This window comes from Boleophthalmus pectinirostris, unplaced genomic scaffold (genome assembly GCF_026225935.1).
Source record: "Boleophthalmus pectinirostris isolate CB_2022bp ecotype Guang Dong unplaced genomic scaffold, ASM2622593v1 HiC_scaffold_14, whole genome shotgun sequence".
NCBI lineage: Eukaryota > Metazoa > Chordata > Actinopteri > Gobiiformes > Gobiidae > Boleophthalmus > Boleophthalmus pectinirostris.
In genome coordinates, this window is record NW_026571047.1 from 21123567 (window position 1) to 21139842 (window position 16276).

The window sequence follows — 16276 nt, forward strand, 5'->3', positions numbered from 1 at the left end:
AGTCTTGTCAACAGAAAATAGTTAAAATTGCTCGAGTTCTCTTTGCAAACTCCCATGATTCCAGTGCGAAGTGATGGATGGATGGGTTGCAGTGGTCACGTTTGGCGTACGGGGAGGGTCACCAGATTCCCAGGCTACTTTTTGCTCCTAGAACAGACTTGTCCAATGTCATGGGACCGGTCATAGTATGGACGTTGATGCTATGTGGGCCTTTTGTTGTTGGTGTTATGAAAGCTGCTGTTATGGTATGAGAGTAAAATGTAAAAGTCAAATTCGCCCACAGAGTCAATGATGTGATGCAGGCTGTGACTGTGTCAAGAATTCTGAGAAATTGCACAGTTGAATGTACTTAAAGGCGCTGTACCGTAAAAATGTGAAAAACTTGCAACAGTCCAACGTTATTCCTCTCTTTTCTTAACCCATGTAATTATTCACTATCAGCTGGTTTCACTTTGTGGAAACCGTCTGACCTCGCAGCATTAGGATTTGTTGGCTTGACTTTTTTATTTAACCAGCCGCTGCTATTTGGTCGTGATATATGTAATGCACCAAATCCCGTAGGAAGAAGGGCCTTGATAAAATTCACCAAACATTGTCTTTGTTCCGGCTTTAAATCCTCGATCTTGGGAATCATTGCCAACACAGAATGTATGTCCTCGTCTACATCCATCTCGACCGCTTTGTTTACTGTTGTGCTGTATCACAAAAGGGACCCAGACAGACGCTTGAGTTTGACATCATCAGCTCTTCGCTGATTGGTCAGTGTGCAGTCTACAACTTCCGGGGTTCTTGCAAACCACCTAGTGTATTCCGATTCCTGACCTAGTCTCTGGAAAGAAATGAAATTGGGCGGAGGCACTAGGTGGTGCTAGCCTGGCTAATTATACACAGCTAAGAAATAAACTTTCTGATACCAGGGCAGTAAAAAAAACACTATACTTTAAATTCCTCTTTCCAGATCTCTATTTGTTTCATACCCTGACAGCTTCAGATTTTTTGTAGATTTTTTCAGATTTTACAGATTTTTCAGATTTTTGTAAAGCATTTTAGTGTCTAGTTTAGTGTTGAGTGAACAAGGATGTGAGCTGTTAGCTTTTTTTTATTCCAATTAGGCTCAGTATGTGTTCTGTATTGATTATACTTTAGATGTGCAGACCTCTGTTTGTTTCATACCCTGTCAGTTTCGGCTGCACACTGAGAAAGGCGGACTATTGGGGAAAAAAAAGAAGAAAAGAAGAAAAAAAACTCATATCCTGATTCTCTGACAATAAAACTTGTTTTTATCTGTGTTTGAGTTTGATAAATATTTCTAAACTACTTAAAAAAAATAAATTCAGCCTTGCAATGACTTGAAAATGGTATTATTACACTAGAGGTAATTCTAGCTCACTTAATTGGCCAAGTGTAGCTATATGTTTCAGCGCTATACAATGAAATTTCTGTATCAACAGAAGTGCACGGTGTTTTATTAACTGCGTAGGATGCTGCCCATTCTCTCCAATTTTCAAAAACACTGTTGACATGGTCCCCAGCTTAAATTATGGATGTCAAAACAGAACGCCGTCAGAAATACTATATAATTTGCTTTATGCGCTGCTCTCCCATCCAGGCCCTGGCATGCATTATTAATGGAGGCAGGAGACAGATGACTACTCAGCCGCCTCCCTGAGTTTCCAATGACACCATTATTCAGTGGAGCCTGTTAATGTGAAACCGCAGGGCCGACAGGAGCGACAGGAGACACGCTGCAGGTTAATGAGGTTGTATCGTCATTTAGCTCCTCGTCTAGGAGTTTAGTTACGGGCAGGTGTAGTGCTAAATATTTGCGGTCCCTCGTTTAAGGAGCTTAGTTGTGGGTTTACAATTGAAAAGAAGTTGTAAAAATGTCATAATTACGTTTTCATTTATAACTAATGCCATGTGGGATTGTGGCTGAAAATGGTTAGTGTATGTGTAGCCACTTATGTTAAAATGTAGACATCTAAATATATATTTTTTTTGCACCACAGTATGTAACTTAAAAAAAAAAAAAGAAGAAGAAAAACATGCATCCTTACTCTTAAGCGGGCTTGCATCTCCACAAACCTCATGTCATATTTGGTATTTGGCCTCATAGATGGCCTCATTTTGCTTGTTTCCATGGAAATATTTTTCCTTGGGCTAGAATATTCCATAGTATGGCAAAAAAATTATCTAGTATCTCCTCGTTGTTATAATTATAGCTGAGCAAACTATTGAGTAGGGCTGTAACGATCAAACAGAATAATCGTGATAGTTGACTAAATTATCGTCCAAAACTTGGATAAATGGAGAGGGATGTGTTAGGTAGGGCATCTGGCCCAAAACCAGACTTGTAGGTGGAATAATTTATAGTATACTTTGGAAACAGTTAAATAATGATCCACTTACCCCATATGTTTGAGTGTTATCTAGCCATTCAGATATACTGTGAACACATTCTTCGCTCTTTTAACGCTTCATGAAGATCACTAAAGTGGTTAAGTAAAGTCATTCCTTTGTACTGGCTGCAGTCTCTGGTCTGTGCCCACCCAGCGCCTCATCTGAAGTGGTCCTCTTTTATGAAAGGAGCCCTGTTCTCTCATTTCCTCCTTCAAGTGTCACTTTGCGATCAGAAGAGCCCGGGGCCGCTCAGACTTAGATCAATGGAGGGAGAGGACTCGAGTGCGTTAAGGTTGATAATAGCTTTGTGAGTGCAACCATTTGTTTGATTTTGTCCCATTAATTTAAACAAGTTCATTCAGAGCCGTTCAGTGTTGAGTGGCATAGACTCCGACTGGTGATAAAACAGTCTGGAGTAAGGCTGCACCATATATCACAATCAAATCGAAGTTGCATTTGAAACAGTTGAGTTGAGCACAATTTTCAAATCACAAAGACTGGAATTAGAAACAGTAAAATGTCTTCTGCAAAGAACAAAATATACGCTCTTTTTGTACAAATATTATATTGTCAGTGTAGTTAAGACCTCTTCAAACTTGTTCTGAAATGCACTGGATCCTTGTATTAGTTTATCAACTCATATTTCAGTCTTCTCTCAATTATTAACACTCCTGGAGTAATTTATAATGTGCACTTAAGTTGAAAATCTTGTCGAAATACTTGTCTGACCAAACACAATTTGATTTTTATACAAATTGTTCAAAACTAATCATGATGACATCTTAAACTTAAATGTAAAATGATCATATTTCAGTCTTCTGTCAAATATTAACATCCCTGGAGTAATTTACAATGTGTACTTAAATTGAAAATCTCGTCGTAATACTTGTCTGACCAAACACAATTCGATTTTTATACAAATTATTAATGATAACATCTTAAACTTAAATGTAAAATGATCAATTCATATTTCAGTCTTCTCTCAAATATTAACACTCCTGGAGTAATTTACAATGTGCACTTAAGTTGAAAATCTTGTCGAAATACTTGTCTGACCAAACACAATTCGATTTTTATACAAATTGTTCAAAACTAATCATGACGACATCTTAACCTTAAATGTAAAATAATCATATTTCAATCTTCTTTCAAATATTAACACTCCTGGAGTAATTTACAATGCACTCTTAAATTGCAAATCTCGTCGTAATACTTGTCAAAAAAAAAAAAAACTGTTACATTTTTATACAAATTGTTCATGATGACATCTTAAGCTTAAATGTAAAATAATCAATTCATATTTCAGTCTTCTCTCAAATATTAACACTCCTGGAGTAATTTACAGTGTGCGCTTAAATGGCAAAACTTGTTGGAATACTTGTCCAAAAAAACAAAATTCGATTTTTATACAAATTGTTCAACACTAATCACGAAGACATCTTAACCTTAAATGTAAAATGATCATATTTCAATTTCCTCACAAGTATTAACACTCCTGGAGTAATTTACAATGTGCACTTAAGCTGAAAATCTTGTCGTAATTTTTGTCCGAAAAAAACACAGTCATGACAACATCTTAACCTTAAATGTAAAAGTAAAGGCACACCCATCTATCAACTGTATTTGTCTGTATTCAAATAAACGCGCCGTCATTTGCGATTCAAATGCTTTCTAAATCCAGACACATGAAAGAATTGAAATCTTTTTGTATCCAGTAGGAAATGGAGCAAATAGCTTTCATTCCTTTCTCTGTTTTTTGAGGCGCGCCGTGGTGGCAGGCAGTTATCATCAAATCAAAAGTGACAGGACCGAAAGACAGAAATAAGCCTTTTTCCTGACTGCGGTTATCTCGACCGGGATGAGGGCCCTTAAAAGAGGGGCCAAAGGGCCACCAGCCGGGCCCCCGATTGATGCGTCATGTGACAAGGTCTCCTCTTCTGTGTGTTATCGGCGCGTATGGCATGTCTTTCAACTCGGAAATGTACTCTCAGCAGCGGTCAAAGGTGCGAAGAAACGGGTCCGATTGGCAGTCGAGACGGCTGACGTGCGTTAAGATGAAGTAAAAGCTGAATTATCTTATGTTTGATTTCATTTTTGACAGCTGTAAAATGCAGTTCCTTGACCCATGTATTTAAAGACAGTTTTGTACATTTAAATTTCCTCAAAGCAAAAGCCGTTTGTTGAAATTCACATTAATGTTCTCAACCTATGACCCTCCTCCAACGTACAGCCAAATTTTAGCACATCTTTTACTCATACTCTATTTTCTCAAGCTCACGATGTCTTCAAGTTGACATCTTCCTTGACCTTTCAGTTAAAAACTTTGGACTAACATGGGAAATCTTTTGACAGCGAGAGCCGGCTATCCATGGGTTTCAGAATGATGAAAAACTACAGACATTGCCATATGAATTCACAATTTAAAACACAATATCTTATCTTTTGGATTGTGAAAAGACCGCAAAATGAAACCCATGAATACAGAAAAAGATTAAACACTGAAAACACCAACAGCAACTCTAAATTTAGCAGTTCCAAACCACAGTCTTTTGTTCCTCATCAACTGAACATAAAAAATGTTTGTTTTTGAATCCTTTACATCGTCGTTGTTTCGCTTGGCGGCCACGTCGAGTCATTTGGACACTGTTCCTCTCAAGAGCTCTCCAAACATCTCCCCTCTGTGGACTCTAAGTGGGTACAGAAGTGGCCCTCTCCAGTCGAGATAAGCATTTCTCTTCTCCACCTCCTCCTTCCCCCTCCTCCCTCTTTTCCTCTCCTCTCCCGCCCTGTGTCACCCTGCCCCTCTTACCCTCTCGCCCGCTCACCCCCTTCGCCCCGGGACAATAGCTCACTTTCAAAGAAAAGCACGAAAAAAAGGGATCTTGCCGGCGTGGTGCAGAACTGCCTGTTTGTGAAGAGAATCTCCGAAAAGCAGCAACCTCATAAATCACACTCGAGTAGAATAGCCATTGTTTTTCCAAGCACCACTTTTTCACCTTTGTGTCTTTTTCCTGCCTCTTCAACTCTTCACCAACCATTAACCGAGACACTAGCTCAAGTCAAAGGTGGGATTTTTATTACTTTTCTTTTTTTTTTTTTTCTTTTTGCAAATTTAGTGCCTTTTTGAAGACTATTTCCTCGCCAAATTCCTTCTTTTTCCCAAGCCAACCAAGCAGCTCTGTATTTTACGTGCAACCCCCAACTTGGTTTTCAAGCAGGATACCCTAAGCTCGGATAAGCATAATCTATCACTATGCACATTGTAACTCAGACCCCCCCTTTTTACTGGTTTTCCATTGCATTGTCTTCACGAAATCCGATTAAATTCGACGCCATTTGACTCCTTTTGGATGTTAGCATACGAAATAACAAAACGCTTGCGAAACAGATAGTCATTGTTTGCCGAAAAATGGACAAACTGTTTATATTTTTTTAACGCACTACTCCGTCAGTCCTGGAATTCGAATATTGTTGAGATTGGCAGTAAAATGTTCCACAGTCTTGCATAAAACTGCATCATGCTCTATCTGTTTTGATTGCGATGCCGTATTAATGAGCTTTTGGAGAACTGCTTCACTTCTCTCTCCGTTCACCGCGCTGATGTGTCAGCAATCAAGAGCATATTATCATAATTAGATCACTGGCAATGCTTAAGGATTACACAAATCTGCCAGCACCGTTTTACAAGCCACTTTATTACTTACCTAAAATTACCCAAGGTCTTTTCTTGTCTATCTTGTTCATTTCCTGGTTTGAAAAGGGAGTTTCTTGCACACAAATATTCACAGGCCAATGGAGGCTGCATGAATTAGCCATGAGGCCGAAGGACTTGAACTAGATTCAAGCTTTTAGTGAGGCTTCTACAGGAACAGGCGTTTAAGACGGGAAAGCATTTTTAGACCCAAGAGTCCTGTGGGTTGTACTGGTAGAGATTGGATAGCGATTTTTATTTATTTTTTCATGTTCTTTTTTCTAAGATCACAGAAGTAAAATGTGTTTTTTTTATGATTTGGCATAGATTTTTCTTTTAAAACAACTATTTATTCCATTGTTTGATGTGTCTAGATCATTCAACTGATCCTCATTAGGCCCTCCATTACTAGAAGACTGTAGTTTGATTCCTGCTCCAAGTTTCCATTTCATTTTCCTAAATTGTGTATCCTTAGAACTAAATAAACTTTTCTATGTTAGTTTTTAAAACAATTTGGTTAATTTCACGGCAATAACCATTAAGTAGAGGAATCTAATCTTAAGTTTACTCTATTAATTGCTGCATTGATTCAAAGTACTCAGTCCTATTTGCTTTAAGAACAGTTACAGTGTCTTAACTGTTCTTTATTACAAACACAAATACACTTTGTAGAGATTACTACGCCTTTGAATGGGATTACACCAGAGAAACCAACACAATAGCACATCAGAGTCCCTGGCTTAACAGCATCAGCTCTTATCAGAGACTGTGGAGCCTGATACACCACTGACCCAGGTTATCTGACTCTGCCTTTTACTGTTATGGTCCAACGCTTTGGGGTAATTGCCGGTGGTTGCTAGAGGAGCTTAAATTGTAAACATATTGTTAATTCAAAATATCAAGCCTACGGTAAAGTCAAATGCCATCTAAAATTCATTAAGCATCATAAATAAATGTACAGATTGAATTTCATTAATGCATTATACAGTTAATGTAAATAAATAACCACGCAAATACTAAATTGGGCATGGCATCTTATTAATATTAACAGCAGGAAAAAATATGAATACATAAACTACATTAAATCACATTCTGTAGTATAAAATAAGTCTTACATTGACATTTTTATGATTTTGAAACCAATGTAATGAAAAATTCTTCAAATAAACGCACGTCTTCCCACCTTTGGTCATTTCTGGATTGTGTCTTTTACCGTCTGGACTAAGTCGTTGAAATCGCTCCCAAAACCACATTCGATACAGCATAGGTCATACCGCCATCGAGCCACCGCCAAGTTCAGAAAGGTGATCTCTCTGCGTTACCAATGTCTCTTATCTGCTCCATTATAATCTACACTTCACAGTTGGCCCCTGACTGAAACCCAACCCAAAACAGCGGGCCATGTTCACTTTCCCCTACGCAGTTCTCAAGTGCGCCCTAATGATACGTTTGGGTGTAACAAATCCGCCAGTCCTCACCCAATTTGAGGGAAGACTCAGTCCAAAAACATGCTCTTTGGTGGGGCAGTGTTGAAAGACAAGCAGCCTGGTAATTTCAAGTTGTATATTTTTGTGAGAGGGAGAGAGGGACGGAGAACTTTGAAATGTGAAATCAAGTTGTGAGGTCTGGAAGTTTATCTCGAAGGAAGGCAAGTTGGAGAAAGGAGTTTTCACATGCTGGGAATTCATTTGGGGAAAGACTTTAAAGGATCGTCAACATTGTTCGAGTTCGTTAGCTCGACCGAGTATGGAGTGAATAATGTACTGTAAAGCGCTTTGGGTGTCTGGAAAGGCGCTATATAAATCCAATGTATTATTATAATGGAAGTTCTGGGGTATTTCTTGAGTTCATGATCCTTAAAATTGAGCCTGAGTGGCAAAATTTTATCTTAATTGTTTTAAGTATTTTTATGATAACTGTTGATGTAACAATAACCGAAATATTGTGATATCATATCGTCAAAGTTCTCACAATAATATCATGGACCATCACAGTATATCCAATTACAAGTCTCTTTGCTTAAATTAAGAGTTCTGGTGCAGCAACAGCTAAAAAAAAGACAGAGGGAACTACATCGACCATGATCCTAACAGTTCTAAGCACTTTTAAGTCTTAGTTCTTTGGATTAAGTTTTGTCAAGGTGTTTTAAGAGAAAAAAGTAGCGTATTTACATTTTTGTTTGCCTCCACAAAATATCAAAATAAATATCGTACCGTGAGATGTATATCATGAAAATATCGTACAGAGAGATTTGGATATTGTTACATCCCTAATTGTGATCTTCCCCTCCATATCGTGAGCTTTCCCATGATATCGCAATAAATATCGTACCGTGAGCTTCATATTGTGACAATATCGTATCGTGAGACTTGGATATCTTTACACCCCTAACAATAACATGAATATAATGTCGCAAACAGGTATTACTGCAATTTGTAAAAGATTTTCACATAATTAATAAAAAAACTTCAGAATGTTGTGCAAAAATATCGATATATCGTGATACTAACTTTGGTGATTCTGCTTGTATATATATATATTTTTTTTGGTATCTTTTAACAATAGTGCAAGGAGACTTGTTTTTGCGATACATTTGGCGTATTTGCTGTTTCAATGATTAAAATATATGTATTTCATGTTAACTTTGCACAAGTAGTGGTTTAATATTATTGCAAATATATTCGTATCGAATCATGACGGACCCTGTGATTCCCAGCCCTAATGTTCGCCCACTTTTGCCAACAAATAAACTACAGCACAGTCCCATCTAACCATATTCTAAAGTCCTGATTTGTCTTTGTAACTTCAACAATATCATTTTCCGCAAACCGAGTGACCAAGATTTTTACAAACGCTTTTCACGCAGGCTCCATTCCTTATCAAGTCTCACTATATATTTCCACAACCCCAGTCCCTCCATCAAACTTAGATTATACTGCAGTCAGAAAGTCAAATCTGTGGTCTCTCCCTGGTCCGTCTGCTGTGTGTCAGGACAGAGATATAGTTTGAGTGATTGAGCGTGTTGACGTTGGACCACAGCCCGCACTAATAGCCTTTTGAGCCCCGCCGTAATAAGGCTAAACAGGCCTAGTGAGTCATTGATTACAGAACCCAGCACAGTCCATCAAACTGATTACATTATGCAAAGGCCATACCCTCCTGCTAACCTCCTATTCACGGACTGCTGCTTCCTGTTCTATGCAACGTTTTAAGGACTTTCGAAAGATATAATATTTAGTTTGAGATGCTTAATCGCTGTAGCAACAGTTCTAACTAACATCATTCTGAAACCCATGGATAGGTTGGTTCATGTTCTAGAGTTAGATGATGTTCTAATTTTAGATGGATGGCTGAGGACTATATAACTGTGGGAGAAACTGTTTTTGAAAGAAATATTCAAACTCATGACAATTCAAAAGATATAATATTTAGTTTGAGATGGTTAATCGCTGTGGCAATGGGCGAACTATTCATAATTGTGAAACCCATGGATAGGCTGGTTGATGTTCTAGAGTTTGATGATGTTCTGGTTTCAGATGGAGGGCAGAGGTTTATAAAACTGTGGGAGAATCACTGTTTTTGAAAGAAATATTCAAACTTGTGATCCACAAATATTGAACTATGTAATTGAATTGGCTGCACAAACTTTGCCCCACAAAATAATATTTATCTTATAAGAAAGGCACAACTTGCTGAAGCCATTGTGAAAAAAAGTTAACATTTTTTCTGTGTCTGGATAGAGAAGAAATTTAACTTTGTGACAGTTTTTGTTTCATGTAAATAGGCCCAGTGCTTAGAGATATTAACCATAAACCAGGTCAACAAATCTACAATCTAACAGAAAATTCCTGAAGTGATGTCAACACCAACCAAATATGTGTTTCTTTTTCTTGCAGAGAGCTGATGCCCAAGACTTTAGAGGGCCAGATCACCATGGAGAAGACCCCCAGCTACTTCGTCACTAGGGAAGCTCCGGCCCGGATCTCCGCCATGTCCCGGGACACCAAACTGATCGTGGTGGTCCGGGACCCCGTGACCAGAGCCATCTCAGACTACACGCAGACTCTGTCCAAAAAGCCAGACATCCCTTCTTTCGAGAGCCTCACCTTCAAAAACAGGACTACGGGCCTGATCGATACCTCCTGGAGCGCCGTGCAGATCGGGATTTACGCCAAGCACCTGGACAACTGGCTGCAGCACTTCCCCATGGAGCAGCTGCTGTTCGTGAGCGGGGAGAGGCTGATCAGCGACCCGGCCGGAGAGCTGGGCCGCGTGCAGGACTTTCTGGGACTCAAACGCATCATAACAGACAAACACTTTTACTTTAACCAGACCAAGGGCTTCCCATGTCTGAAGAAGGCCGAGGGCAGCAGCAAGCCCCACTGCCTGGGCAAGACCAAAGGGCGCACCCACCCCAACATAGACCCCGAGGTGGTGCAGAGGCTACGAGACTTCTACAGACCCTTCAACCTCAAGTTCTATCAGATGACGGGGCAGAATTTTGGTTGGGATTGATGTGAAATCACCGGACTACTTTTTTTTATTTTTTTCTGTTAAACCATGGCAAAATGTGGAAATATTGCTATATATATGTAAAATGTACAGAAATCTATTTTATAATAATTTATTTTTTATTTCTAAGCAATTAATTCACTAAGCTGCCTAACCATATTTGTACATAACATCCGGCCCTTGTGTCTTGTTTTGAAACATTCCTCCATTTTGTATTGTTATATGTCGTGGTCCTCTCTTGTTGTCCTGTCAACTCAGTGAATTAAATGGTGCTTTTAAAAATGCAGATAATCGGCGCAGACTGAAGGTATAATGTAAAGCATCATATTACGGGTACGGAGCGCCCTCAGAGGAGTCCATGTATGTGCGTTTTGACTTGATCATATCCTCATCACATTACGCTAAGTGCATCTTTCAAAGCATTTCACATCTACACCGCTTCCCATCTGCCCCTCACAACCAGCGTCCACGTCCGTCCACTCAATCGCGGGTCGATCAATAACCCTAATTGATCTCCATTGTGTCACTTCTGTTTAAAGTACACAGCGGCCCTCTCATTCTAAGTGCTCCGACTGCTCGCTCCAATGAACCGCCCATCCATCATGCTCCGAATCCTATCCGCGTCCCCGTACGAATCGTGTTGGCGCTGTACTAATCTCATAAAGGTAACTGGCTGATCGATACCGTCCCGTTCGCTAACTCCCCATTAGGTCTATAACGCTGGCTCAGATCCAGGCTCCTGCCCTTTCTCCGGAGTTCAAAGGTCACGCAAAGTCAGAATCAAATTTTACTGATAGCCATTTCATTTAGTGCAGGTATTTAAAGCCGGTTTCGTTTAATCTAATTCCACCACGGATGTCTTCTCGTCCTGGGAGGGCAGATAAGAAATTCCCTTAAAGGCCTGCTTTGGTGAACTACACTAGAATCTGTTTTATCTGTTGCAGAGGTCTGTCTTTGCAGTACCTTTTCATGGCAGACTGCAGATGCTTAGAACCCCATCAACCACAAGGAGCAGGGTTCCCACGGTCATGGAAATCCTGGAAAAGTCATGGAAATTGAATACGTAATTTTCCAGGCCTAGAAATGTCATCGAAATTTGTAGTTACAGTGAAAGTTTTGGAAATGTCATTGAATTTTAGTGTATCTTTCACTGAACTACAGCGTTCTGTTTGATTATTTACGAACATCGGCGCCTTATTTTTAAAAGAGACGACAATAAATGCACTGACAAGATTTTGAATGTTAAAAAACTATAATACCAAACCATAAGGTGAGTGGAAAGGGTTAACATTTCATAATTAACCTTAAACGTCTGATCAATTCTAAAAGTTATGGAAATGTTTTGAAATTTTGTCAGTGAAAAAGAGTGGGAACCCTATAGGAGGTCCTTACAAAAAATAATTACTTAAACTACTCCAGCTTTGTAAATTTATTGTCAAATATATATTGAATTGAAAATATCAGAAGTTTTAGAAATAAAGGGTCCCCAAAATAATCTTGCATTGCGCCCAAAAAAAAGCTGGAAACGGCCCTGGTTCTATTCTAATTTTTGCATCACAACCAAACAACAAATACAATCGCTACAACTGCAATTGGAATTTTTATTTATCTATTTTTTTTTTGTCTTCTACATTCAATACTTGTTTTAATATATCGGAGCTTATTACAAATGCAGGCTTATAAGGGATTTGGAGAAATGCAGTGGTCTGTCTGTCAGTTGTCATGATTAAAGATAAGCTTACATTCATGGTTATTGGAAATTTCACTTCCTTTTGCCGTACCATCCTCCACCGTCATACTTAATGCCTTATTGCCTGTCACGACACCACATCTCATCAACCTCTTTTACATCTCAAACCTTTACGTGTTGCCAAAAACTCCTGGTTCATCCACATGACAAACTCTGTATGTTTTGTATTCACTCATGCATCGCTTCGTTGTGTGTTGTTATCTTTCTACTTGAATTCTTGATATGCAAGACAGAGAAAACGCATAGTTATCCAGATTTGTTAAAAGGGCGCTACATTGAGCTATGCATCTCTATTTGGGATCATGGAAAGGGATTTTTTTTAATAGGTGGTTTTTGATTGAATGTACACCATTGCTACCACAAATCACTGTTTTTAGTTCAAGTTCTTTTTTTAATATTGGAAAATGTTGTGCCTCTTTCACCGTTCAGCCAAACACCTTCACACAGTCAGCCATTTTGTTGTTGTTTTCAAGTTGGAACCATTGACTGGGTTAACCTCAAAACCAATGTGTGAGATTTGGGGTAATGGGGGCTTGGCGCATTGTACGTCTTGTTAGTTTTGTAGCCGAAAGCCTCCATCGCCTCTTATATTGACCTTATTTCAAACTTTGCATGGGCCCCGCCGTCGTCATTTTTCGGGTTGCGTTATTTTGCATGGGGCTGCTGATTTCAACCATAGACTGTATAAAGAAGTGGACTAAGTGAGCGTGATGCCATAGTGTTTTGTTCCAGTCAAATGAAGCTCATAGAGGCCTGCAGTTATGAAACTTGGCTCCACATTCGCTCCAGATTAAGAATAGGAATTAATTTATGGATAAAATAGCAAAATAAAAACACCATGATCATTTTGGGTCAATACGAACATTTGAAGACCGAAATGAGGAGTCTGACAGTAGCAGTTACAGAGAGAGGGATGACTCAATTCCAAGAGTCAATGGACCCCGAAGTGCACCCATGCTCACTTCCTATTTGGAGTGGTTACCTATGTCCATTTATATTTTCAGTCTATGATCTCAACAAATCAGCAAGTTGCTAATGCATTGATGACTTGTTGGTGCACATGAACATTGGGACATTTTAGCACAAACCAACTTATTTTACATAATATTTTAGGAGCGAAACTTCAAATTCAACTCAAATTCTCCATTGGAATTAATGGGATTCCCCTTTAACCCGATGTGCGTAAGTGGGTGGGGCGGAATAAGGTCAATACTTTAGTGCAATGTTTAAATCAGATTAAGCATTTACGATGGTCTGTATCTAGGTTCACATACCGTTCTCAAAATTCCAGACGTAAAAAGAAAAAAAATAATTAAAATCTCCAAAATACATAATTCTGCGCTCATGGGTTCATTCCATGCTGCTGCGTCTGTTACGGTTGAGTTTTATTCAACCAGATTTAAGATCAAAAACATGAGAAAATGTTTGTCTTACCCTCATATAATATGTATTTAGCCTAGCAGATCGGTATGTACAAAAGAGGACATGTAAATCGAATATTTTGTGGTATGTTCATCAAAGGAATTAATTTTACACAATGCAAGAGTGAAATGGGAGAGATGTTTCTAGATGATTAAATACTGAACATTCATAATATTTCTTTGTATGAAGAAATAAATAAAAGTATATATTTTACCAAATCCTCTTGTGTCTGTTTGTTTTCTGTCTTGTGTTATTTATTCTTTTATTTTTTATTTTTTTAAGTATTATGATCTCTATGATGCCCAGTAAATGCACTAAATCTTTCTCAATTTGCCCTAGCATTTACACATAAATTGTTTATTTCTGGCTTTCTAATTAACTAGGGATGTAATAATAACTGAAATATTGTGTTATCGTATCGTCAAAAGTCTCTCAGTAATATCGTGGGATGACACAATATATTGAATTACAAGTTCCTTTGCTTAAATACATGGTTTTATAGTAGCAACAGTTTATAAACATCAGGAACTACATATCCCATGATTCATTTCAGTGCAGACAACATGAAGTTTTGTTTTTTACATGAATTCTTGGGATTATGACGGAAATGTATTTTAAAAGCAAAAAAAGTGTTGCATTGTCAAGTCTTTAATTACGGAATGCAGGTCCAACTTAAAAAACCAGGGACAAAGACACAAGGCTCAACTCAACTTGAAGATTTTTACTGGAATTGTTCATTTCCTTTAGTACAGGGGTGGGCAAACTTTTTGACTCAAGGGCCACAAAGGGTTTTAAAATTTGACGGAAGGGCCGGACCAGGAGCAGATGGATGGAGTTTTTTAGTAATCCACCTCATAAGAGAAAAAAATAACATGGGACATGTAGAAAATATCCCATGTTATTGAAATATCCCATAACTGAAAATCATTACAATGTATTACAACAAAATATCTCTCTTTCAGGTCCCATGATATTTACTATTTATTGAAAATACTTTGAAAAACACTGGATATTATCAAGTTCGGCGGGCCAGATTAGGAAGATTAAAGGGCCGCATATGACCCCCGGGCCGTAGAGATGCGCGGATGGGCTATTTTTTCATCCGCAACCGCGACACAAAACTCATCATCCGCCCGCTGTCCATTTTGCACCGAAGGTTTTCAAAACCGCACCCGCCCGCCATCCGCCGATTGATTTTAGATTTTAGAACAATCATACAGCAAACAAACTAAGGAGCCTCGATAAAAATGCAAACTCTGTATAGCTCATTCATTCCAAAATTCGCTCAGCGTGTATGTTCACATTCTTAATTGTCCGTAACAACCCCAAACTTGCCTGGTTTTCTTGCGCAGCTAATTAATTGACAACGTTTTCCGACTAGACTATTTTTGAACCTTCTTGCCTTCGTGTTGGATGTTGTTACATTCTGAACATTCTGCCATTGCCCGATGTTATTTCAAAGTCATAGCCTCACTCCATCGGTCTTTCTTTAAGTTTTAAATCCCCCGAGTGGCAGTCTACGCTATAATGTCTGTGTGTTTTAAAATATAACTGATATTGAAACAAAATAGACAGATCATCTCATCCAGATGAACCTTTATTGAAATCAGGCAATGAATGCCCTCTTTATATTCCAATTGAAATAGGCAAGAAAAAATATGCATAACTAAATAAATATGGCCCTATAGCCACTTACGTGTTGGCAAACAGCTGAAATAAATTAGAAATAATAAAATAAACTGCATATAATATGAGCCTCGTAAACCTTAGGCATCAATAACCCCGACACAACCTTAACCTTCAGAACATAAAAAATGAGGTCAAATGGGCTAATTAAGGATATGACGTACACTTCATACTACAAGCATAGACAATGAGACTCGTCTTTCCAGATGTAGGTAACAATACTAACATTATCTTTTTTTTTTTTTTTTTTTTTTTAAGTAGTTAAACCGCCACCCGCCCGAATTTAATTAAAATATAATTTTTCGTCACGTCATCCGCCCGACCCGCGGATTAACCGTGGATACCGCGGTTGTAACCGCAATCCGCGCATCTCTACCGGGCCGTAGCTTGCCCACCCCTGCTTTAGTAGTAGTAGTAGTGGTATTTGTAGCAGTAGCAGTAGCAGTAGCTAGGCTTTAGGCTGGGCTTTTTGACTTGACATGCATCTACAATTATATCAGCCTCTCCAAAATATCACAATAAATATCGTACTGAGATGCATATCGTGATAATATCGTACAGAGAGATTTGGATATTCCTTACTGATCTGAAGGACCTTTTCCAATTCAAAAGATACAATATTTTGATTTTAATTGCTTAATTGCTATGACAACGGAGAACGATAGCCGTAGCATTTTACCTAAATCTACTACACAAAACGTGATTAATTCAAGAGCTGAAGTTATCTTTGAGTTCTGGCCGATCAGAACAGGTGACACAGTGCAGTGTTGTGTGTCTGTGGTTGTAGCTAGGAGCAGATTTGTATATTGTTATTT

At 38.5% G+C, this 16276-nt stretch overlaps 1 protein-coding gene across 1 annotated transcript in view; it reads left to right on the forward strand.

The window, feature by feature from the left end:
• Nucleotides 1-13953, forward strand: part of hs3st3b1b (heparan sulfate (glucosamine) 3-O-sulfotransferase 3B1b) — a 31846-nt gene extending 17893 nt beyond the window's left edge. The window contains exon 2 of the mRNA XM_020918192.2: nt 9988-13953. Within this exon, the coding sequence (XP_020773851.1) occupies nt 9988-10606 (619 nt within the window). The 3' untranslated portion in view covers nt 10607-13953. The remainder of the gene's footprint in view (nt 1-9987) is intronic.
• Nucleotides 13954-16276: the final 2323 nt, after the last annotated feature.